Source organism: Bufo gargarizans, chromosome 4 (assembly GCF_014858855.1).
Source record: "Bufo gargarizans isolate SCDJY-AF-19 chromosome 4, ASM1485885v1, whole genome shotgun sequence".
NCBI classification, from domain to species: domain Eukaryota; kingdom Metazoa; phylum Chordata; class Amphibia; order Anura; family Bufonidae; genus Bufo; species Bufo gargarizans.
Window position 1 is genome coordinate 429,190,081 of NC_058083.1, and position 24,953 is coordinate 429,215,033.

The window sequence follows — 24,953 nt, forward strand, 5'->3', positions numbered from 1 at the left end:
TTTACAGAAAACTTTTCATAGTTTTATGTCACACCTTCATTTAATTACTATTGCCAACTTTTGCTTTGGCCCAGTATACACCTTTTGCAAAATAAAAAGGGAAGTGATGTCAGTAAGGTACAAAACAAAGCACAGAACGTGGTTTCAGGTTATAAGAAAACTAGATCTCAGATCTCAGAAACATACTCACATAAGTACAAATGCTGCACCACAAAAATACTAAATTCTGCATTTACTGTGCCCTGAACCACACTTCATTGTGACGCTTAAAAAATGTCAGAGGGTCATTATATCCTGCTGCTATTCCAAAATTCATATCATAAGCTAGACCTAGGTCTTCAAGCTCTTCTGAGAGAGCCTTTGATTCCTTCTCATAGTCGGACTTCAGGGCATAGCCACTAAATGACCTGCAAAAGACGAGAGCAGACATCAGTCACACAACGCCTTATTTAGTACAAGCTAAAAAGCGCATTCATTGCAAAATTATTAAAGGGACACTTCCTTCTAAGAGGTACTGTTTTAATGTAGGAATGTTTAGGTGGCATTCTCTGGGCCCACTCATCCATGTGGAAGGCACTCAACTGATTTGGTGTCACCGCCACTTCTGTGAGAAGGTCTGTTAGATGTTCTTCTCTACCTGCATGAAGTTCTTTGTTTTGGTTTCACTTTGTCATCTCCTTTCCTTCTCCCAGCTGTCACCTATTTACACTAATTGTTTCCCTTTATATTCCCTCCCATACTGCCTCACTTTGCGGTTTATACTTCTTCTTGGATTGTGTTCACTGCTGGATGCTGCTTCTGCTGATTCCTCAGATAAGTCTGTTTCCTTGCTGGCTTGATTCTAGGTGACCCTGATTCCGTCCCTATTAAGTGCAGGGAGCCGGTGGTCGTGTCCCCTCACTATTATAGGGTTTTCATGTGTCACATAGTATGAGGTACGTGGACATGCAATCGTCTACCATAAAGACCTTGGCATGGGAATAGCAGTTAGGGAGAGCTCTAGGGGTTTTATAGGGCTCACCCATATGCTCCTTAGTTTGGGATCAAGCCAGTCGGATGTTTATTTATAAGTTCCTGCTTTCTGCAACACCATCCGTGACATTTGAGCATGAATCCATCCTTGCAGATCATGTACACCCATAAATGCTGTCTTTCCTGGCATGGATGGGATCTTCCAGCAAGACAATGCAACCTGTCACGTGGCTAGAAACATCCAATATTGATTAGAAGAGACGGATGAAAAGGGGTGTATGTTATGTTTTGGCACCTCAAGGCCTCTGCTAACCTGAAATTGTGGCTGAAAAACTCTATCAAGTAGAACTTTAGGGCTACATAGAGTGATACTTGAGTAGTTCTGCTATAGCTCTATCCTATCAACTGAACTCCCTCAGTGCGCCTGCGCCGATGACTTCACCTCTAAACCCGAAAGAGATGACGTCATCAGCGCAGGCGCACTGAGGAAGTGCTGAGGAAGCGAGCGTCCTTCTCTCAGAGCGCCTGCGCCGAATGAAGACACGTAAGCTGCAGGCGCAGGATTTGAATTGCAGACAGGGCCAGCCGGAGGAGGAGAGCGCTCGCTGGCCCTGTCAATCAATGGGAAGAGGGGGCGTTTTTTTAAAGGAGGATGCGGCGGCTACCAGCAAGTAGACGCCCTACTTGCTGGTAGTGAAGTCATTTGCATATTTTAAAAGCTCAATTTTTAGTGAAACCAAGCCACAGAACAAGGTAAGAGCCCTATATAGGGAATAGTCGTCCAATAAGGATTTTAATATGCCCAAAAATGAAAAATGAGTCTTGGGGGTGACAGAAGCCCTTTAAGAAGATGCAGCACCCTTCCTAAGCCACTTCCAAGCTATCGCACTGAGCCAGCCAGAATCCTATTCTGTACTGATGAGGGGCAAGCACCCAAAACAGCTGTCTACGGTTATCTGGCCAGACTATATTCCCTTGTCAAATTCCAAAGCTTGTTAGAAAGTCACATCTTGACTCATAGGGAGTCTATTCCAATATGTGGTGCTGGAGAGATGGTTCTCTCTTTCTTGGGAGATACCTGTTTGCATGGTCCGCCATCACAAACTCTGAATTTGTATGCACGCAGCCAGAACTGTCCCAGAAACCAACCCATTTTTTTTATTGCTATTACCTGACATAGTAAGATGTTGGAGGAAGGCTGTCCAAATACAAAGAAGAGTCCGTAGGTGCAGGGGGGTTCGCAATGGTCGTTGGCACAAAGAAACACATTGTGGCATTAATGGATTGGTCAAACAATGGCACAATAGCACGAACAGGGACAGTCATTTTAATAGATACACCTAAAAAAAAAAAAGTTAGAGGGGAAAACCATTAGGTCTTCAAACACTCAAATAATGTAAGCTGCCACCTTGCTGTAATGCTGTATACCTGTATATGATTCCTTTGTGATTCCCTTTTAATAGTACGCCTTAATCACTGAAAATAGACTTGTAAAGAGATCTTTCGGATTTTAAACGTTTTTTCCATGCAAAAAAATATATATATTCACCTTTAGAGCTTCACACCGTTTCAGCACTACTGCTGTTCTTGTGTCATGATGACTGTCACATGAGCAGGCTGACCAATCACAGGCCACTGCAGTAATGTGTCCACAACAGTGATTTCACAACAGCAGGCCGTGACTGGCCACCATGTTCACATGAAGCATCACTCTTGTGAACAACACATTTTTATCAAAGCTGGTGTAAAGAAAAACTGGCTTAGTTGCCCACAGCAACCAATTAGATTCCACCTTTCATCTTTTGGATCTCTTTTGGAAAATGAAAGTTGGAATTGGTTTGGTTGCTATGGGCAAGTAAGCCAGTTTTCCTTTTTAGATCAGTTTTGAAAAATCTCCCTCATAATCTTGTAAAACACAAGATGAAGCAGTTTGCGAAACGCGTTGGGTGTGGTGGGGCAATTTTCTGGCCTCTTGTATTGCATTGTTGAAGCACCATGGTCATTTTAGTGAACCTGGAGCAGATGTGAAGGATTTATGTGAACATTGGGTCTGAATGCCATTTCAAGTTTTGACCACCAGATGTCTCCCTAGTTCCTTGTATTGTGTATTATGATAGTCTCAACTGATGTGTGATATATGTGTGTAATATATATATACATATACAGTACAGACCAAAAGTTTGGACACACCTTCTCATTCAAAGAGTTTTCTTTATTTTCATGACTATGAAAATTGTAGAGTCACACTGAAGGCTTCAAAACTATGAATTAACACATGTGGAATTATATACATAACAAAAAAGTGTGAAACAAGTAGCAAGGCCGATTTATTGGCCTGTATTTGTGGGAGGGGCGTCCCGGCCTATATCTGGCTCACACCTCTCTCCATGTTACGTCGGACGGCAGCGGTGTTCCTGTTACAGCGTCTCCTAGGTAACACATCGTCACTTCCGGTCGGCGCTTCCTCTGTCAGTTCGGCGTCCTGGTCTGCATCGTGCGGCGGGTAAGTAGCTGCTGAGAGGGACATCCCCACACCGGAGCGGCAGTCTGGCAGCACGCCCCGCTCCCACGTGACTCGCACGCAGGTGGCAGGAGTCAGCGAGACTCCGATTCATTCGGCGGTTCCTCCGTTCAAGTTTTATTTTCTCAGGGGGATGTTGTTCAGAGGCGTGTGTGAGAGTTGTCCAGCGGGAGTTGTTGCCCGCACAAAGTGTGTGTCACTGCATTGCCCGCATTGAGTGTGTGTTACTGCATTGCCCGCATTAAGTGTGTGTTACTGCATTGCCCGCATTGAGTGTGTGTTACTGCATTGCCCGCATTAAGTATGTGTTACTGCATTGCCCGCATCAAAGTGTGTTACTGCATTGCCCGCATTGAGTGTGTGTTACTGCATTGCCCGCATCAAAGTGTGTGTTACTGCATTGCCCGCATTGAGTGTGTGTTACTGCATTGCCCGCATTAAGTGTGTGTTACTGCATTGCCCGCATCAAAGTGTGTGTTACTGTATTTGCTGCACCTAACTTGACAGCAAGGGGCTGCTGATAGCGTTTGATGGGGGGCTAAAGTCTGGCACGGGCCGCCGTGCTCTTAGCTAGGTAGGGGGCGGAGGGGGGGGCAGCTTTGTCATACAGGGTGGAGGCACTGAGTTGTTGGGGTGCCGTGCCCCCAGTAACAAGTAACCCCGATATGTTTGACGCCGGGGCCTTCACAGTGCATGGCACAAGTTAAAAAAAAAAAAAAAAAACCCTGTCTTCATACATCCAGCTTACCACTTAGTTAGCCGTGTTTTTTGGCGCTGGGTCATCAATCGTTCAGCCAACTCCGCGATTTCTCCCGGTAATCAGACAGTTGTACCTCGTTACCCAGCCTGGGTTAATTGTACACTGGTACTAGCGTTAATGAAAGAAGTAAAAAAAAATAAAAAAAAAATAAAAAAAAATAACTTTTGTTTTATGTGTACAGGTCTACTTCTGCGGTTGACCCCTTTTTGTTCCTCTCATACCAGCGTATTGTCCTGTCTCGGTAAGGTCTTTTTGGTCTAATTCGTCCGCTGTCGCACATCTCCTCTTCCTCCATACCTCAGCTGTCAGGTGGTCACCAGGGTTAGGTTTCTTTGCATGACGTTTCTGCAGTGGCGGTGGTGGTGTCAAAACACGGGTGTTAGTCAGTCTTGGCACTTAACAGTGGTAGTGACGGTTCGTCGTTTTTGCTTGTTTCAACAGTCCGGTCATGTCTCACGGGTCAGATATTGTGGATGCTTCTGGCGAAGACCTGGGTTCTAGGGCATCGGAATCCGGCAGTATTCCATCTCTGCGCAATTGGACTGTGCCGAAACTCATGTCTGAGTTAGCCAAAAGAGGAATTCCTTTCTCGGCCGCTGCCCGGAAGGCGGAATTGTATAGGCTACTGGTGTCCACCCCGGCAGAACCTGGTCAGCAAGAGGTCTCCATGGCCACGGTTCAGACCTCGTTAACTCAGCTCCACGTCATGCTGAATAGCCTCACCTCCTCCGTGTCCGGGGTACAGTCCAGATTGGAGTCGGTAGAGGCTAGGGTCGCTGGCTTGTCCTCACCCGCCACTCTGTTGCCAGTCGTAGCGGCACCCGTTGCCAGTACTTCAGGTAACTTTGTTACAGTGCCCAACGTCACTCCAGCTCATTTTATTCCGGCTAACATCAAGAAGGATATCCTCGATGGCAGAGACGTGAACTTAGCCTCCCTTCTAATTGCCACTCGTGATTTATCGGACAATAGGGTCATTGCGTGCGGCGATGTTTCTGTCGTCCTGAAGGGGCGCGATCTGAGGCTTAGCAGGAAGTTAACGATTCCGGAGTTCGTACTTGCCTTTAGTCTCTACCGAGACATCATCTGTTCAGTACGACCAGATAGGAGAGAGGAGTTGGACCTGTACCTCTTCAGGGTCACTGAGTTGGGCTACAAGTACGGAGGCTTCGGTTTTTATGACTACCATTGCTCCTTTTCTGCTAAGGCAGCAGCTGCACTCAGTCAGTTCCAGTTCACTACCAACTGGGCCAACATAGACACAGAAATATTCTGTAGGCATTTCGCGGGACTGAAAGCACCGGCATGCTCTTCATGCCAGTCTATCTATCACACTGGAGAGTGGTGTCATAATGCCGCAAGCGCCCCCAGGTCCAACCCTTCTCCTCCTGTTCCTGGTCCATCTACTGGCATCCAGCAAAATTTGGCGGTTGATAAACTCGGCCGGCCAATCAAATATCTGGGCAGATCACAGATCTGTAACAACTACAATTTTGCCACTTGCAATTATAGTCAGTGCCGTCTGTTACACATTTGCGCCAATTGTTTTCGAGCCCACCCGAAAGTGGCCTGCTCATTAAAGACCAACAAACATTGCATGAGCGTGGTAAATGTAGATCTCTTGCAATCATACTTACAAGGGCATCAGGATGCTTCCTTCTGCGACTTTCTTGTGTCAGGTTTCACCCAGGGTTTCCACACAGGTCTCGTTGCTTTACCGGATCACACCCATGAGTGTAGGAACTTGCAGTCCGCATCCCTCAACCCCGGGTCCATAGACAGACTCCTCCAGTTGGAGCTAGACAAGGGGTACATCATCGGCCCCTTCTTGTCCTCCCCATTCGAGCGCTGGAGGATCAGCCCCATAGGGGTGGTCACGGGAAAGTTCAGCCACAAAGAGCGATTGATTTTCGATCTATCGGCTCCTCACGGGTTAGCTACTCCCAGTATGAATTCACTCATTCCGGCGGAGGAGGTCAGCATGGTGTACGCCTCTATCGATCAGGCTATTGCACTCATCCTTGCCACAGGCACCGGGGCGATCTTGTCCAAAGCGGACATATCAGACGCCTTCAAGTTGATGCCTATCAGGCCAGAACTTTGGCAGTGGCACGGGATCAAGTGGAATTCCCGTTATTATTTTGCCACCAAATTGACTTTCGGATCCCGTAGCAGCCCTTGGATTTTCGATCAGCTGGCAAAAGCCCTACACTGGATACTCGAGAACAGGTTTGGTTGCGAACACGTGATACATTACTTGGACGATTTTTTGCTGATCGAATCTCCACAGGGCTCGCGTTGCGATCTTCAGAACTTGTTAGCTTGTTTCGCTCAGCTAGGGGTTCCGGTTTTCCCCCAAAAAAGTTGATGGTCCTGCGACCACCATCACCTTCCTGGGCATCGTGTTGGACACAGAGACCATGTCAGCAAAATTGCCAGAAGACAAGTTGGCTAGGGTCAGGGCAGTCGTTCACAGTTTCGTCACGGGGAGGGTCACCACCAAGGTGGAACTACAGTCATTGTTAGGCATGTTAAATTTTGCCATGCGCGTCATTCCCCAGGGTAGATCTTTTGTAGCCAGATTGTTACCACTCCTCTCAGCAGCTCCCTGTCAGGATAGTCCAGTATTCCTGGATAGTCAAGCGCAAGCGGATTTGAGCATGTGGGACCACTTCTTGAGTCATTGGAATGGCGTGTCCATGTTTGTCCCGGCGGTCTCGCATAGCTCCCCCGTCATATTCTCCAGCAGCGGGGTCAGCCCTGGGTTCGCTGCTATTTTTGGCCCCCATTGGCTGAACGGGGCATGGCCGGGGGAGATTTGCGAGACCACGGGAGCCCCCCAGACGACGGAGGTTAGGGACTTGTATCCCATAGTGGCGGCAGCTCGTGTTTGGGGCTACCAGTGGACAGGCCGCACTGTGGTCTTCGCCTCTGCTAGTCCTTCCTCCCTGGCCATCCTTGACAGTGGCAAATCCAGGTCTCAGCTGGTCATGTCTTTGATGAGACGTCTGGTACAGTTGTCGCTCCTACATAACTTCTTATTCTGTGGTTCCCTTATATGTGGTGCGCAAGTAGTAGCAGTTGACGCTTTAGGTAAGATGGATTACTCTTTATTTTCCCAGGTTTGCCCCGAAGCCGACGCGTCGAGAACCCCGTCTCCACGTCCGGCCACGCTCTTTCTCAACTAAACAAATACCTGACCACGGCCCATGGGCTGTTTGCCAGGTCGCTCTCGGCTAATACCACCCGAGCGTACAACACTGGCTGGCGGTTGAACTGCAGATTCCAGCAGGGACACCCCCGAGGCGGCCTGAGCCACATAGACTTCATATTGGCGTTCATCGGGTACTGCCATGAGCACATGCACCTTTCTCCCGGTACCGTCAAAACTTACCTGGCAGGGGTCCAACATCATCTGTCGCGCTTTCAGCCAGAAAGAACGTCGTTGTTTTCCAGTCACGTGGTCAAGGCCACGTTGAAAGGTTTACAGAACTGTACCCCAGGTGTTACCCCCCGTAGACAGCCCGTGTCTGGCCCTATCTTCAGAGGCATGTCCGATTTGTTAGACCTTAGGCCCTTCGGGGTTCTCCAGAGCTTAGTACTCAAAGCCGCCATTTATTTGGCCTTTTATGGCTTCATGAGGCCGGGGGAGTTCACGTCGCTGTCACTCAGCAGCCCCTTCCTATCCCGCCGACAGTTGGTTCCCAGCCCAGAGGGCTTCGTCTTGTCTTTACCTGTGACCAAGACCTCCCAGTCGGGTCCCCCTACCCAGATTAGATTCTTTCCCACATCACACAAATGGTGTCCGGTCCACGTTCTGCAGGAATTATCCGAGGCACTGGCCAATCGCGGCACCGATACCCCACTGTTACCCTTCGGGACAGCAGCATTGTCCACATCCCAATTCATAGCGCACGCACGCACACTGGCGGCCAGTTTAGGTTTAGACCCCTCACTGTGTCAGGGCATTCGTTCAGGATAGGAGCAGCCTCGGCCGCTTCCAGGAATCAGGTGCCAGCTCACATCATTCGTAAGTTGGGCCGGTGGCGCTCTTCTTGTTACAGTCGGTATGTTCCGAACCCTGTCAGTGAGATTCATTGTGCCTTTCAGAATTTGGTGTTGTAAATGTGTCAATAAAGACGTCTGTATTTTCATGCTGGGTTTTTGGCCTCTTTCAGGTGTACTCTCGACGGAAGCGGTTATGCCACAACTCAAGCCGCCAGTACTGTTTGGGGGGTATTTCAGGGCAGTAGGTTCTTTCACACATAGCCCCGGCCACAAGTAGCAAGGCCGATTTATTGGCCTGTATTTGTGGGAGGGGCGTCCCGGCCTATATCTGGCTCACACCTCTCTCCATGTTACGTCGGACGGCAGCGGTGTTCCCCACCCAGCCCGCCCCATTCCTTTACATTCTCCCACAGGGTATACCCTCTTTCAGGTGTACTCTCGACGGAAGCGGTTATGCCACAACTCAAGCCGCCAGTACTGTTTGGGGGGTATTTCAGGGCAGTAGGTTCTTTCACACATAGCCCCGGCCACAACTGAAAATATGTCATATTCTAGGTTCTTCAAAGTAGCCACCTTTTGCTACTGCTTTGCACACTCTTGGCATTCTCTTGATGAGCTTCAAGAGGTAGTCACCTGAAATGGTCTTCCAACAGTCTTGAAGGAGTTCTCAGAGATGTTTAGCACTTGTTGGCCCTTTTGCCTTCACTCTGCGGTCCAGCTCACCCCAAACCATCTCGATTGGGTTCAGGTCCGGTGACTGTGGAGGCCAGGTCATCTGGCGCAGCACCCCATCACTCTCCTTCATGGTCTAATAGCCCTTACACAGTCTGGATGCGTGTTTGGAGTCATTGTCCTGTTGCAAAATAAATGATGGTCCAACTAAACGCAAACCGGATGGAATAGCATGCAGCTGCAAGATGCTGTGGTAGCCATGCTGGTTCAGTATGCCTTCAATTTTGAATAAATCCCCAACAGTGTCACCAGCAAAGCACCCCCACACCATCTCACCTCCTCCTCCATGCTTCACGGTGGGAACCAGGCATGTAGAGTCCATCCGTTCACCTTTTCTGCGTCGCACAAAGACACGGTGGTTGGAACCAAAGATCTTAAATTTGGACTCATCAGACCAAAGCACAGATTTCCACTGGTCTAATGTCCATTCCTTGTGTTCTTTAGCCCAAACTGTGTGGCATTGACCTGGTCTCTAATCTGAGCTGCTGTTAACCTGCGATTTCTGAGGCTGGTGACTCGGATGAACTTATCCTCCGCAGCAGAGGTGACTCTTGGTCTTCCTTTCCTGGGGCAGTCCGCATGTGAGCCAGTTTCTTTGTAGCGCTTGATGGTTTTTGTGACTGCACTTGGGGACACTTTCAAAGTTTTCCAAATTTTTCGGACTGACTGACCTTCATTTCTTAAAGTAATGATGGCCACTCGTTTTTCTTTACTTAGCTGCTTTTTTCTTGCCATAATACAAATTCTAACAGTCTATTCAGTAGGACTATCGGCTGTGTATCCACCTGACTTCTCCACAACGGAACTGATGGTCCCAACCCCATTTATAATCGCACTTATTAAACCTGACAGGGCACACCTGTGAAGTGAAAACCATTTCAGGTGACTACCTCTTGAAGCTCATCAAGAGAATGCCAAGAGTGTGCAATGAAGTAATCAAAGCAAAGGGTGGCTACTTTGAAGAACCTAGAATATGACATATTTTCAGTTGTTTCACACTTTTTTGTTATGTATATAATTCCACATGTGTTAATTCATAGTTCTGATGCCTTCAGTGTGAATCTACAATTTTCAGTCATGAAAATAAAGAAAACTCTTTGAATGAGAAGGGGTGTCCAAACTTTTGGTCTGTACTGTATATATATATATATACACAGACATAAGTATTTGTTGTTCTATTTGTCCTGAGGGCATAGTTCTCTTTTAGTAACATATAGGCACTGGATAACTGGATATTCCGTTTGGGTCTGATGGGAAATAACTTGTAAAACACACATGCAGTAGGGGAGAGTAATGAGGAATTCCACAGGCAAGTATTTCGAAAAGCTTATTATTTCCACAAAAATCCTTTAAAGAATGCATTAAAGTTTAATTTTAAAAAAATTATAAAAAAAATAGCATTTACAGCCTATGAACTATGAAAGACGCTTTCTTAAATGCTGCAGGTAGTTACCATATATCCAATTACCTACAGTCACAGGGAGATACATAGCTGCATTAATGTGGTTTTTAAGCCGCATTAGAGGAGATTTGAAAGGCTTATCTTAACTGGGGTTATTCAGTCAGCGTCTGTCTGGGCTAAATTCGCATTTACTTATATGGCAGGTTTTCTTATTTTATTTTGTCAACATTTTTCTTCTAACGCTAAGTGTACATGCTGATAGTGGTGCAGGCCCATGGCATGAAGCTGCACTAACAGCGGTGTACATAGAGAAGTAAGGGCCCCATAGCAAGGATCAAACCAGGCCCCCCACACAGGTTTCTGCCTAAACCCTTTTCAATGACCCTTGGGCCATTTGTCCACTGCCTCATTTGCTTAAAATTGTTCCTTTAGAGGTTAGCATCCTGAGCAAGTTTTCACCTCCAGTAGAAGAAGAGCTAATCCCAACTAAGACTGGGTCCCCTCTTGCCATGGGCCCCATAGCAGTCACCTGGTCTGCCGCTATGGTAGTTACGCCCCTGTGCACTACTAACCTGACCTAAAGCAACAGCTCTGTGTCGGACTGGGTGCCTATGTCCCACCAGTAAAACTCGGAGGGCTCACTGTACAGCTAAATGCACATTAAAGGGAACCTGTCACCGGGATTTTGTGCATAGAGCTGAGGACATAGGTTGCTAGATGGCCACTAGCACATCCGCAATATCCAGTCCCCATAGCTCTGTGTGCTTTTATTGTGTCAAAAAAACGATTTGATACATATGCAAATTAACCTGAGATGAGTCCTGTGTGTCAGATGAGTCAGGGACAGGACTCATCTCAGGTTAATTTGCATATGTATCAAATCGTTTTTTTGACACAATAAAAGCACACAGAGCTATGGGGACTGGGTATTGCGGATGTGCTAGCGGCCATCTAGCAACCCATGTCCTCAGCTCTATACACAAAATCCCGGTGACAGGTTCCCTTTAAAGGGGTATTCCGGTTACCATAATTTGAACTTCTGTTTTACACTAATTCATCATAAATAATTAACTAATATAATGTAAATTTCACAAAGTAGTTTTCTTCCTCTGCTACCCACTGTGTTTCCTCATAAATTACCATGGCATCGACCTGTAGTTCTGAGCCTTCGTTAGGTCGCGCATGCTCAGTGTGTTGCTATCAATTGTCTACTCTAGCTAAACATGTGAAACAAAGGACGTGTTAGTGTGCTTGTGATTACTGAGTAGAGGGGCATGACCGGACTGTATATGAGACAGACAATCAATAAACATCAACACTCAGCAGGAAAGCTAGGGATTGTGGGGATTGTAGTCTTTGAAGTTTTGTGAGGGAAGATCAGGCGACATGATACTCTGTGTGTGTTTCAGGCTCACACAGGAGCCAGACAAATGGTATGGGTTCTGGTTGGGTTACAGCTTGCAGCCTTAATGCAGTTTAAAAAAACTTAAGTTACGTTTCCCTTTAACTGACCTCCATTTCCAAGTTCCTAAAACTTTATCAAAACACATTTCTTTTTCAGTAATAGCCCACTGCCTAGCCTGTGCCTCAGACTGTTCTGTCCTGGGGAAATTGGCTCCCATGCCCAGAAGTTATCCCCATCACGCAATGCATCTATAATAAAATGAGTCGTTTCTTAAAGTGTAACTAATCTTTTATTCGACTTTTTATTTATTTATTTTTTTTATGTCCCAAATGCCCTAAAAATATTTTTTCTATTATACTGTATTTATTGATTTGGACTTTTTACTAAAGAAATTTCCACCTAAAGCCCTGTTTTCAACCGCACTTTAAATTCACTATTCTCGCACACCACTGACTTGTCAGTGGTGTACGGAGTACGGACTCTGCACTGTATCAATGGGGCCACAGAGAACGGCGTATGGGCAGGAGCGCACATCTGCTCTGCTCCTCTAATCCTGGCCTAGCACATGGTACGGATGTGCTATGCCAGCATTTAGCCAACCTCAGGGGGCAGCATAGGCAGGAGCAGCAATGTACGCTCCTGCCCGTACACCATTCGCTACGGCCAAATTGATACAATGCAGAGTCCGTACTCTGTACCCAGCTGAGAAGTCAGCGATGTGCGAGAATAGTGAATTTAAAGCACAGTTGAAATCAGGACTTTAGGTGGAAAATTATTTAGTAAAAAGACAAAATCAATGAATAAGGTATATACATTTGTTTTTTGTTTTTAAGTTGAATAAAAGTTTGTTTACTCTTTAAATAATCTGACTGGTTGAGGTATACTGAATCTCTGTATGTAATACAGTCAGTGCATTCTGCCATGTGCCACTTGTGCAGGGGATGGGGAGACTGGGGGCCCATCGGAGGATTCGCCTGCTCCCGTGTCCGAGCCTGCAAAAGCTTGTTTAATACACAGACAAATTAATATGGACATTTTTGGGCTTTATTTAAAGGGAAGTTCATGCTGCCTGATTTTAAAAAAAACAGTGCCGTGATGCTTGTGATATCATACCTTACTACTTATAAGAAGAACTACCACAATAATCTTAAGGAGAATGAATTGCGGGGAAAGAAAGGGCTCATTGGGCACATCTCCCGGGGTCTGACATATTGGATTGGCCACAAACCAGTTTTTAACATATGATTTCTCTTCATTTTGGAAGAAATGTTTTTTAAGAAATCCTTAGTCTATGTGGCACTGCGTTGTCACTAACTCATGCTGGCCTCACCTAGCAGTGCAAGAGTTTAGAGGGGTCTTTTAATTTAAAGGGAATCTATCATGCGACCAACTGTTTATATAGACACATAGCTGTGGTTCCCCTGATTAAAACACCGTTTTTCTTTCGATCTGAGCATCCGTTCCCAAGTTCTGAGTGATACTTTTTCTTAATATGCCGTTATGCCTTTGGTGCAATGAAGCCATCACTGTTGCCTGTGTTGCACCTAAGCTCCACTCCTTTCTGTGGCCGACCCTCCCTTGCTGGTTTGCCTCTGCCTGGCCCTTTGTCTATGTTTCCAAGAGGAGCTATAGTTGTGTTTTTGGAAGCACAGAATAAAAGAATGCACCACATATACTCTACCTTCTGTGTTCTTGCCGTTGAAATAATTATAGAGACGTTTGAAGCTTTTCATTATTCCAAGACCAAACATGTCTGTGTCTAATTGTGTCGTCATCCAGCGAGTGGCTTCATAGCTTCTAAGTTCAAAAGTCTGAAAAAATATATATGTGTACATCCAAGATGAATATAAGGATTATTTTTCTCCCATTTTGCTTCAAATTTAAAGTAACAGTAAAATTTGATGCAGTTTCTTTGCAAAATTTAAAGGGAATCTTTCACCAGCAACCTGCCTATGAAACTGCATAGACACATAGCTTTGGTTCACCTGAGTAAAACACAGTTTTTCTTTTGCTGATCTGAGCCTCCGTTCCTGAGTTCTGATACTTTTTCTTAATATACAAATAAGGCTGCTTTCACACTAGCGTTCGGGTGTCCGCTCGTGAGCTCCGTTTGAAGGGGCTCACGAGCGGACCCGAACGCAGCCGTCCAGCCCTGATGCAGTCTGAATGGAGCGGATCCGCTCAGACTGCATCAGTCTGGCGGCGTTCAGCCTCCGCTCCGCTCGCCTCCGCACGGACAGGCGGACAGCTGAACGCTGCTTGCAGCGTTCGGGTGTCCGCCTGGCCGTGCGGAGGCGTGCGGATCCGTGCGGATCCGTCCAGACTTACAATGTAAGTCAATGGGGACGGATCCGTTTGAAGATGCCACAATGTGGCTCAATCTTCAAGCGGATCCGTCCCCCATTGACTTTACATTGAAAGTCTGGACGGATCCGTCCCAGGCTATTTTCACACTTAGCTTTTTTTTGCTAATATAATGCAGACGGATCCGTTCTGAACGGAGCCTCCGTCTGCATTATTATGAGCGGATCCGTTCAGAACGGATCCGCCCGAACGCTAGTGTGAAAGTAGCCTAAGGCTTTTGGTGCAATGAAGGTATCCCCATTGCTCTTGTTGTACCCAAGCTCTGCTACTTTCTGTCATCAGCCCCTTCCTCACTGCTTTATTTGATAGGGCCAGGCAGTGGTAAAGCTGTCAGGGAGGGACTGACCATAGAAACGAGTGGAGCTTGGGTACAACAAGAGCAATGGTGATGCCCTCATTGCACCAAAGGCCTAATTTGCATATTAAGAAAAAGCATCATACACTGGAGACAGAGCCTTCGATCAACCAAAAGAAAACAGTGTTTAAATCAGATGAACTACAGCTATGTGTCTATGCAGACAGTTTGATAGGAAGGTCACTGTTGACGGATTCCCTTTAGTAAATATCCAAAATCAAAAAGCCTGATAGGACTGTTTAATGGGGTTCTCTGGTTAATCAATCGCATGATCAATGGGGGTCCCGCCGATATAATAGTTATTGCCTATTCTGTGGATAAGAGATAACGTAACATAACCAGAATACCCCTTTAACTTCTTATAACTCTGTATATGTGGCCATTTTATATGACTTGTATTCTACAGTTATCACCAGTTTCCCCCGTGTAGACTCTAACTGTCAGTTTTCTTTGAGCTAGAGCAGGGATGGGCAAACTGCGACTCTCCAGCTCTCTTAAAACTACAACTCCCAGTATACTCAGTCTGTCTACAGCTATCAGCCTACAGCAGGGCATGATGGGATTTGTAGTTTTACAACACCTGGAGAGCCGCAGTTTGCCCATCCCTGAGCTAGAGGATGGAGACTAGCTCCTATGATGTCTCCAATACACTGCACACACAGAGAAGAGGAGATCCTGCTCCCCTGTATTTCTCTGTAACACACCCTCAGAAGCAGCACCTGCGTGGAGGACATTATAAAGTAATACAGCAGCACTGAGCTTACATATTCTTTTGGGAGGTGTAACCTCCAAAGTAGATACTGGGGCCCCCAGCTGCTATGGTAATCCATCAGTGCCTTGAGACAATAAGTGGATCTGGGCATAATAATGAGTGGCCAGTACCAGACGTTTCTTTATTCCAAGGAATAATACCAGGAACCCAGCTTCCACTCAATCCCATGATGTACATTAGTCATAGTGCATTAGCACAATGCATTGTATGGAGCACTGTCGTCTCATGAAACTGATATTTTATTATGTATTGAGATAGTAAAGAATAATTATAATTTTAATAATGTGGTGTAAATAAGCATATATTGTTTGTCAGTTTGGATTCTTGGTATTAAAGAACCTTGGTATTTCGGGGGGGGGGGGGAATTAAAAAATAAATCTTCCTGTAGAAAAATTCCTAAAAATAAAATTTGGTGCTGGTCACAGTGGTGTTAAGCAATGCTATTTTAATTGTGGTCTAAAAACAAATTACATTCTTACCAGGATAAATGTACTAATCCAGACATACAAACTAAAAATCTCAGTGAACGGGATTAACATTCCACAGTCATTTAATTAAAGGGGTTGTCCAGGCTACAGATGTTGATGACCTATCCTCAGGAAAGGTAATTAACATCAGATTGGTGGGGGTCATGGTTGTCAACCGTTTAGAAATTCCTGAACAGTCCATAAAAATAGGAGACTTTTTTCCAGTGTCTATGAAACAAATTAAGTGATTTTTTTTTTAATTTTTTTTTAGGTTGGCGGTACTTGATTGTCAGGTTGATGTAATTTTCCAGTACTCTATGCTCTGCACTGATGAGGGGCAATCACTCCAAACAACTGTCTGCAGGTGAGATGCTGGCTTATTTAATATCAGAGTCATGTCTCAAGACCTATTTAAAGGGTTGAACATTGACTTATAGGATAGCTGCCTTACATCTGGTGGCATCGGAGGCAGATCTTGTTAAGAGCTCATTTGCATCCCTTTCTTCTCTTGTAATTCTCAGCATTTTAGAGCACACAGTAAATGCGGGTAATGTGTTTAGTATTAGTATCTGACCTATCTTTATATAGTTTTCCAATTTGTCCATAAAAATGTTGGCTGTCTGTGATTTTTGGATAAATTGTTCAAAAAAATAAAAGTTGGAAATCCTGGCGGGGTTCCAACATCCTTTTCCCACACAATCAGTAGCCAGTGGCATAAAGGAAACAGTGGACCAAGCCAGGAGCAGAAAGCAGAAGACAGCTGTGGCCCCTGAAACTATACAGTGTACAGGTCTGCACTGGGGTACGGCAGCTACATAGTGTATGAAGACAACTGCTTCCAGGTCCACATACTTTATAGTTTGACGCCAGCAGCTACCCAAACCAGCATATTGCCAGGGGTGCCGGGTGTTGGACCCCCATAGATCTGATGTGGATGAGCTAGCCTGTACTATGGCACAACATAGGGGGTTACCTCATAGGTTCACAGGGAAATGTGCTCACCATGTGGGGTTGTGCTAGCTGCACAATGTCCCTGAATGCATATAAAATGCTGATGCTGCAGTCCAGTGGGGAGGACTCATGTTTACAGTGAGGACCAACAAGAAGAGAGGACCAACCTAGGTACTCCTGGAGCGAGACGTTCTAGAGGCATTCTCCTCTTTACCTTTTATTGTAACCTGTGAAAAGCAACGTGATTCAGAACTGGACAAGTTCCTTTATCAGGCAATTGCACAACCAAAAAATGCGTAACTTTTTATACATTACAACAAAATGTAATGAGGACTACGCCTCCAGATCTGGTCACTGTGGCAGAGCCTGACATGGTCCTGTTCTCTTCTTCTTGCAAGTATCCTTATCCTGAGGACAGTTCATCGATATCTGTAGCCAGGACAACCCCTTTATGCAAATTAATATTTAGTCTAAAAGGAACCTGTCATGATGAAAATGCAGTGTAATCTGAAGGCAGCATGCAGGAGGAGCTGAGCAGATTGACATGTCGTTTTATGGGAAAAGATTCAGTAGAACTTGCATTCTTTTCATTTAAATTTCTGCTCATTCTGGGCTTTGACGTCCAGGAGGCGGTCCTATCAGTGATTGACAGCCTTCCCTCTATGACTGTGTATACAGAGATAGCTGTCAATCTCTGATAGGACCACCTCCTGGACTTCAAAGTCCAGAATAAGCAGAAATATAAATGAATAGAATACAAGTTCTACTGAATCTTTTCCCATAAAACTATATATTAATCTGCTCAGCTTCTCCTGCTCTATAACCTGCTGCTTTCAGCTCAGACACCACAGTCAACGTGGCAGGATAATCACATCATTTAGTTGCACAACATTTCTGGCTAAATAAATGTAAGATAAAGATAAACTTTGTTCTAAAGTTATTGACTGATAACATGAATAGGATATTAAGTTTATCTGATCACAACACAGTATCAGTTCATATAGCAGATATCATACAATCTTTACTGTTCTGGAACTTCCAGTGCCATCTCCTTATCATATATTGCTACGGCAGAACTTTATGTGACCCCTTGTACATACAGTAAAATAGTGGTCACTCAGACAGGAACTCAGTTGGCTGCTAGGCTTCTTGAATCACCACAGCCTTCAAAATACATTAACGATAAGTGTTAAAGAGCATGTCAGCAGCAGTGGTGTACTGCCAATATAGGCAGACCACGCCGTTGCTATAGAGCCCGTGGCACAGGAGGACCCGAAGCGCATGGAAGGCCCCGCCCCCTATGTCCGCCCCCTATGTCTACTCTGCACAAATTATTCACATAGTTAATTAAGGCATTGAGGAGGCGGCTGCCATTCTCCCTCGCCCCCCCCCCCCTTCCTCCTGAGACCGCTCCCTGTCTAACCTTATTATCCAGGCTACGGCTCCCTCCATCCCTGCTGCATTTTACACTGGCCAGCATTTCTCTGCCACACTTCCAGCACCGCCCCTAACAACTCCCAGCTACTTTATAGCTCCTCCCACCACCCAGTTACATAGACACTCCCCTATCACTGCCCCTAACAACTTCCAGGTAGTTTATAGCTCCTCCCACCCAGCTAGTTACATAGAAATTTTCCTATCACTGACACACCCATGGACATAAGATCACAGGAAATAAGAAAGAGCTGCATGGACATGGTCATGTGACCACAGCCCAGAACAGAGGATAGGAGCAATAAAGTTATAGCTACCTTACAAAATTATAATTTAAAGTTATGTTGCTGCAAACCGGATAATTCATTTGAGTGTCCTTTTACACAGGCAGGTATGAGCACCGATCGACGATAACATTATGTCGATCAGCACTTGTTATCTGCATTTCTATGCAGGAATTATCATTAATACAGGGACACACTGTTGGTAATATGATCTCTGATCCCAATACAGTTTTCACTTGTTGGCTGCCAACAAATGAGCATTTTTATTGCTGCAAGAAGATGTGATCACCCAACAAACTGGTATCTGCTCATTTTTCAGATGATCAGAGGCATGTCTACACCGAGCAATGATCAGGTGAAAAAAATCTTAAAGGGGCCCTCCTTGTGAAATGGTGCAGACTATGAGATTGAATAAAACTTATTTATATTCCAGAACAGTGACAGGACAACTTTCTGTGTGGTCCTTGACTGGGGTCAGGACTGTGAGATGTTCTAACAGGTCTATCAGAGTTGCTCCCAAGATGAATTTCAGCTTTTGCCCCTTTTTACGCACTGTCAGAGCCTGTACCGCTAGCAGAAGTCATTCCACAAGGATCTGCCGTGCACCTCTGTGGCTCATCATAATCACTACCTTACATAGATTGTTCAACTAACCACCACTGAATCTGCAGCGTGCATGTGACACAAGGTCTGGCAGTTTAAGCCTCATTCACACGTCCGTGAGCAGGTGGTCAGTGATGCATCCATGAAGCTAGTTATCCTAATAAAGAAGAATATTGGTGATACGCTGCTGTGGCCCTCCACTTTTTCTACATGTCTTTGGACCGCGTTGGATCTGCGATCCCTTGCCCAGCTGCTGCGTGACCACCACTTTCGCTCTTTACAAGCCGCTTGTGTTGCTGCTCCTGAACAAACCTACTCTCTCCGCATCCATGAAGCTGTCCGCGAAGGATCCATGTTGGGTCTGTGTGTCTGTTTTTTTATGTCTGTGTTGCATCTGTGTTTTACTGTATTTTAAAGGGACACTGACAGGCCGAATAAGCATAATTAGCTGTATATATGTATGTACAGGTCTTCAATTGTGTAATAAAAACATATAAGTCTAACCCCTGTCCACCTTATGAATACTGTAAAATGATGTTTTATAACCTGATAGAATTGCTCGTCTTTCTGCCCATGGGGCGGTGTTTCAGCTTTACTTCTGCCCAGGCAGCCTCCCCCAACCGCCGTTCTGAAGCGCCCCCCAGCTCATCAATATTCACTTCGCTGGGCGGCTTCTGCGCTGCTGAGAAAAGTGCCCGGCGCAGGTGCAGAACGCAGAGGCTGAAGCGGCCTCAAAGCAGAGGGGACGCAGGCGCGATGTGATCCCGGCCAGTGAGGGTGCCGTGCTCATGCGCCGGATCTCGGAACGTCGGGGACAGCAGAAGCCGCCCAGCGAAGTGAATATTGATGAGCTGGGCGGCGCTTCAGAACGGCGGTTGGAGGGAGGCTGCCTGGGCAGAAGTGAAGCTGAAACGCCGCCCCCTGGGCAGAAAGACGCGCAATTCTATCAGGTTATAAAACATCATTTTACAGTATTCATAAGGTGGACAGGGGTTAGACTTATATGTTTTTATTACACAATTGAAGACCTGTACATACATATATACAGCTAATTATGCTTATTCGGCCTGTCAGTGTCCCTTTAAGTATGGTAGTTGCTCTTTTTGCAAATACACTGAGCAAAAATATAAATGCAACACTTTCGGTTTTGTTCCCATTTTGCATGAGCTGAACTCGAAGATCTGAAACATTTTCTACATACACAATAGACCATTACTCTCTAATATTGTTCACAAATCTGTCTAAATCTGTGTTAGTGAGCACTTCTCCTTTGCCGAGATAATCCATGCCACCTCACAGGTGTGGCATATCAAGGTGCTGATTAGACAGCATGAATATAGCACAGGTGTGCCTTAGACTGCCCACAATAAAATGCCACTCTGAAATGTGCTGTTTGATCACACAGCACAATGCCACAGATGTCGCAATGTTTGAGGGAGCATGCAATTGGCATGCTGACTGCAGGAATGTCTACCAGAGCTGTTGCTCGTGCAATGAATGTTCATTTCTCTACCATAAGCCGTCTCCAAAGGAGTTTCCGAGAATTTGCCAGTACATCCAACCGGCCTCACAACTGCAGAGCACGTGTAACCAAACCAGCCCAGGATCTCCACATCCAGCATGTTCACCTCCATGATCGTCGGAGACAAGCCACCCAGACAGCTGCAGCAACAATTGGTTTGCATAACCAAAGAATTTCTGCACAAACTGTCAGAAACCGTCTCAGGGAAGCTCATCTGCATGGTCATTGTCCTCATCGGGGTCTGGACCTGACTGCAGTTCGTTGCCGTAACCGACCTGAGTGGGCAAATGCTCACATTCTATGGCATCTGGCACGTTGGAGAGGCGTTCTGTTCACGGATGAGTCCCGGTTTTCACTGTTCAGGGCAGATGGCAGACAGCGTGTGTCGTGTCGTGTGGGTGAGCGGTTTGCTGATGTCAGCGTTGTGGGTCGAGTGGCCCATGGTGGAGGTGGGGTTATGGTTTGTTATTGACAACGAACACAGGTGCATTTTATTGATGGCATTTTGAATGCACAGAGATACCGTGACGAGATCCTGAGGCCCATTGTTGTGCCATTCATCCGCGACCATCACCTCATGTTGCAGCGTGATAATGCACGGCCCCATATTGCAAAGATCTGTACACAATTCCTGGAAGCTGAAAACATCCCAGTTCTTGTATACTTTCCGGACATGTCACCCATTGAGCATGTTTGGGATGCTCTGGATCGGCGTATACGACAGCGTGTTCCAGTTCCTGCCAATATTCTGCAACTTCGCACAGCTATTGAAGAGGAGTGGACCAACATTACACAGGCCACAATCAACAACCTGATCAACTCTATGCAACGGAGATGTGTTGCACTGCGTGAGGCAAATGGTGGCCACACCAGATACTGACTGGTTTTCTGACTCCCCCCAGTAAGGCAAAACTGTACACATTTCAGAGTGGTCTTTTATTGTGGGCAGCCTAAGGCACACCTATGCAAAATAATAATGCTGTCTAATCAGCACCTTGATATGCCACACCTGTGAGGTGGGATGGATTATCTCGGCAAAGGAGAAGTGCTCACTAACACAGATTTAGACATATTTGTGAACAATATTTGAGAGTAATGGGTCTTTTGTGTATGTAGAAAATGTTTCAGCTCATGCAAAATAGTAGCAAAACCCGAAAGTGTTGCGTTTATATTTTTGTTCAGTGTATAATATACAAAAGAAGATCCTGAGTTTTGGAGGAATCCAACATAGGGAAAAACACCTGATTACCTGCAGAAGCACATTTATAGTTTACCTGCTAATAAGTCCTTCCGGATGATTTTATATAGGGAAAACTATCAGATGCCCTTTTGAATGAGTCAGAGAACATATGAATTCCGTGAGATCGGGGAAAGGTTGCCCCAGATTCAGTGAACATATGAGAGAGACACATGGGGCAGTGACGAGTCTCTAAGATTCCCAGGTATTGAGACAGTCCCTAGTGATAGACATCGACTCCTCCTACAGAAAGAAGCGAAATGGATCCTGCGTGCAGGGGCTTTAGGGCAACTCGGTTTGAATTATAGAAATGATTTAAGTGTTTTCCTGTGAAAGATGCGCCTACTACTGTTTCTAATCTAAGTATTGTTTTTAACAATGCATGTTGTTTTATATTGATTAACATCTAGGCACGTTAGAGTCATGTGTTTCTATGACAACTTGTGCCGTGAGATGTTTAAAAAGCAGCACAGGAGTACGTGCTGACGTTTAGTGGCCTGAGGAAGCGCGTTCTGCGCAAAATGGTTGTCGCTGCTACCAGGTGTGTTTGATATGCGCGCCGCCCCAGCCTGTATGTACCGGAGCACTTGTATGCTGAATAAAGGAGGATTTATATCTACAGTGTTGAGTGCCGCACATTCTTTTTTCTCCTTTTGCCCCTCTGTGTTTTACTGACCCGAAACAGCCCAAAAATAATTTTCAAAGCATCTCTTCTTAAAGATCAGTTAAAGACGGATGCAACACAAATGCAACACGGACCCATAGACTATCATGGACGTGATGGATCCGTGAACACGGACAAAATAGAGCATGCATCCATGCTAAAATCACTGACCTACGGACCGTGCTAAAACACGGATGTCTGAATACACACATTATAATGAATGGGGACGTGTGCTGTCCGTGGGGAACACGTAGAGCACACGTGCATGAAACACTGACGTGTGAATGAGGGTTTACATTGCAGGACATCTTTGGGCTTCACGCCACTACACGTGGATAAACAGGCCTCTCACTAGGCAGCTAGTATCACTACTTGCTGTTTTCTCCACTGTACATCACAGCTTGTCTCCATAGCCAACTTGACCCAAGCAATGGCTACCAAACTGTAGCAGTCTCTCCCTTTCACTGCTGTCTGGCTTCTTTTCCAGTGACAACATTTGTCCTCCCCATGCATCACCTATCAGATCCTCTTTCCATCTGACCCTCCAACCAATGCACAGCAGTTTCAGTAGACCAAAAGAAATATACACAGAGCCTACTGAAGTTTATGTGCTTGTTAGGCTAAACACATAAAGTGACTTTCTTACCTCAGGATGGGTCATCATTATCAAATTGAGGGGGTCCAACACCACAAACCCCCACCGATCAGCTGTTTTCACCACTTGGATGGGAGCGGAGCTGCAGTATGCCGGTATGCACAGTACACAGTAGTGCCTTCTTCTGGCTGGGTCTATTGTTTTTTTTCCAGCATCTGCAGTAGATTGGTGAGGGTACAGGTTTTCACACCTCACCATTGTGATATTGATGACCTAACTTGTGGATAGGTCATCAATATCTACAGAAAGGAAACCCCTTTTAAAGTGAGCTTGTCACCATTTTCATGGTAAGGAATAACCTTTAAGGTACCCATCAATATCAGTTGGTCATCAGCATTCTCTCCTGATTTCCCCCATACAGGGGTTGGTCATCATGGACCCTGGAAACTGTCATGCTCTCCAAAAGTGGTTAGTAAACCACTATTGAACATTCTTACACAAAAACACAAGTTATAGCTAGATCATCAATAAATCAGTACAAGAAGCCATAAATAATGGTGGCAGTAGGCAGAGGATATCTCACGATGTTGAGATCTCATACATCTCGCAGGTTGTGTATGAGTAATGAGCCTTATCCATCTAACCACAGTATTTTTAAACATTTTTGAAAACTATCTGAGTGCCCTCTATTGGTAAAATGCTTGTATTTTGTATAATCTGATTCTTGATGGATTGACCCACTGTGGTGTGCTGTGTGGGTAGTGGTGGCAAAGGGCCTTTTGATGCATAGGACACTGGTGATGAAGCAATATATCTAGCACCCTGAATAGTCATATATCATTCTACATATATAACTTACGTTGTATCTTTTCAATATCTGGTATTTAGGACACTCATAATCGCCACAAAAAGAAGGGAACCCATCAACGCTGTTATCTTCAGCTAGCACTGCAGTCCCACACAGAGGAAGCAAGCTCAGGAGTATGAAAGACACAGAAGCCATAGCCATTCAGTATGTGAAGAGATTACTGGGAGAGAAGGTTGCTGGGCTCACATTTATATGCTACTCCATGGGGAGGGGCGAAGGTTAACCACTTCACTACTTCTTACAGCAGAGGAAGAGAAAATCCGTGGAAATTGCTCTTCATCAGTTTTGCTGACTTGAGTGAAATAAAACGTTGAGCCACTCTCACATACTCTGACTAGGTAAGATATCTGTATCACATGGTTAGGTAGTAAAGATCACAAAATGCAATTTAGAGAGAAACGTAAGAACAATAATCAAATCCAACCGAAGCAGTGGCTTTAAAGTTTTTTTTGTTTTGTTTGTTTTTGAGGGTAGAGAGTAATGGGGTGGTAAAAGCATGCCTCCCAAGTGTCCCTCTTTTTGACCCATGTCCCTCTGTGATCCTTAAATGTCCCTCTTTTTGACCCATGTCCCTCTGTGATCCTTAAATGTCCCTCTTTTTGACCTAGGGAATTAATGCATAAGGCCCCTTTCAGACGAGTGAGATTTCCACGTGGGCGCAATGTGTTATGCGAAACGGATTGCGCCCCGCACTGAATCTGGACCCATTAATTTCAATGGGTCTGTGTACATGAGCGTTGGTTTTCACGCATCACTTGTGCCTTGCGTGAAAATTACAGCATGTTCTATCTTCTGCGTGGGGCTGCGTGAATAACGCATCGCAACCGCAAGCAAGTGTGGATGCGATGCGTTTTTCACTGATCGTTGCTAAGAGATGTTGTTTGTAAACCTTCAGGTTTTTTATCAAGTGCGTGAAAAATGCATCAATGCGCATTTCACCTGTGCAAAAAAACTGAACGCAATCGCAGTCAAAACTGACTGAACGTGCTTGCGAAATGGTGCGAGTTTCCCTGAACGCATCCGGACCTAATGCGCAT

At 45.5% G+C, this 24,953-nt stretch overlaps 1 protein-coding gene across 1 annotated transcript; it reads right to left on the reverse strand.

Moving 5' to 3' along the window:
* LOC122934604 (heme-binding protein 2-like) lies at positions 1-24,308 on the reverse strand. The gene is made up of 4 exons (XM_044290191.1): positions 23,908-24,308; positions 13,482-13,611; positions 2,144-2,312; positions 1-407 (listed from the first exon to the last, which is right to left on the reverse strand). Exons 1-4 carry the CDS (start codon positions 24,055-24,057, stop codon positions 233-235), a joined length of 624 nt encoding a protein of 207 aa, XP_044146126.1. The 5' UTR covers positions 24,058-24,308; the 3' UTR covers positions 1-232.
* Positions 24,309-24,953: the final 645 nt, after the last annotated feature.

Bases quoted from the DNA above. Each gene is read 5' to 3' on its own strand.
- LOC122934604 (XM_044290191.1), bottom strand. From the start codon at position 24,057: ATGGCTATGGCTTCTGTGTCTTTCATACTCCTGAGCTTGCTTCCTCTG. The intron at 13,612-23,907 runs GTAAGTTATATA...ATATTTTTTCAG, and splicing joins AGATATTGAAAAGATACAAC to ACTTTTGAACTTAGAAGCTA. The intron at 2,313-13,481 runs GTAGAGTATATG...TTTTTTTTTTAG, and splicing joins CAACGGCAAGAACACAGAAG to GTGTATCTATTAAAATGACT.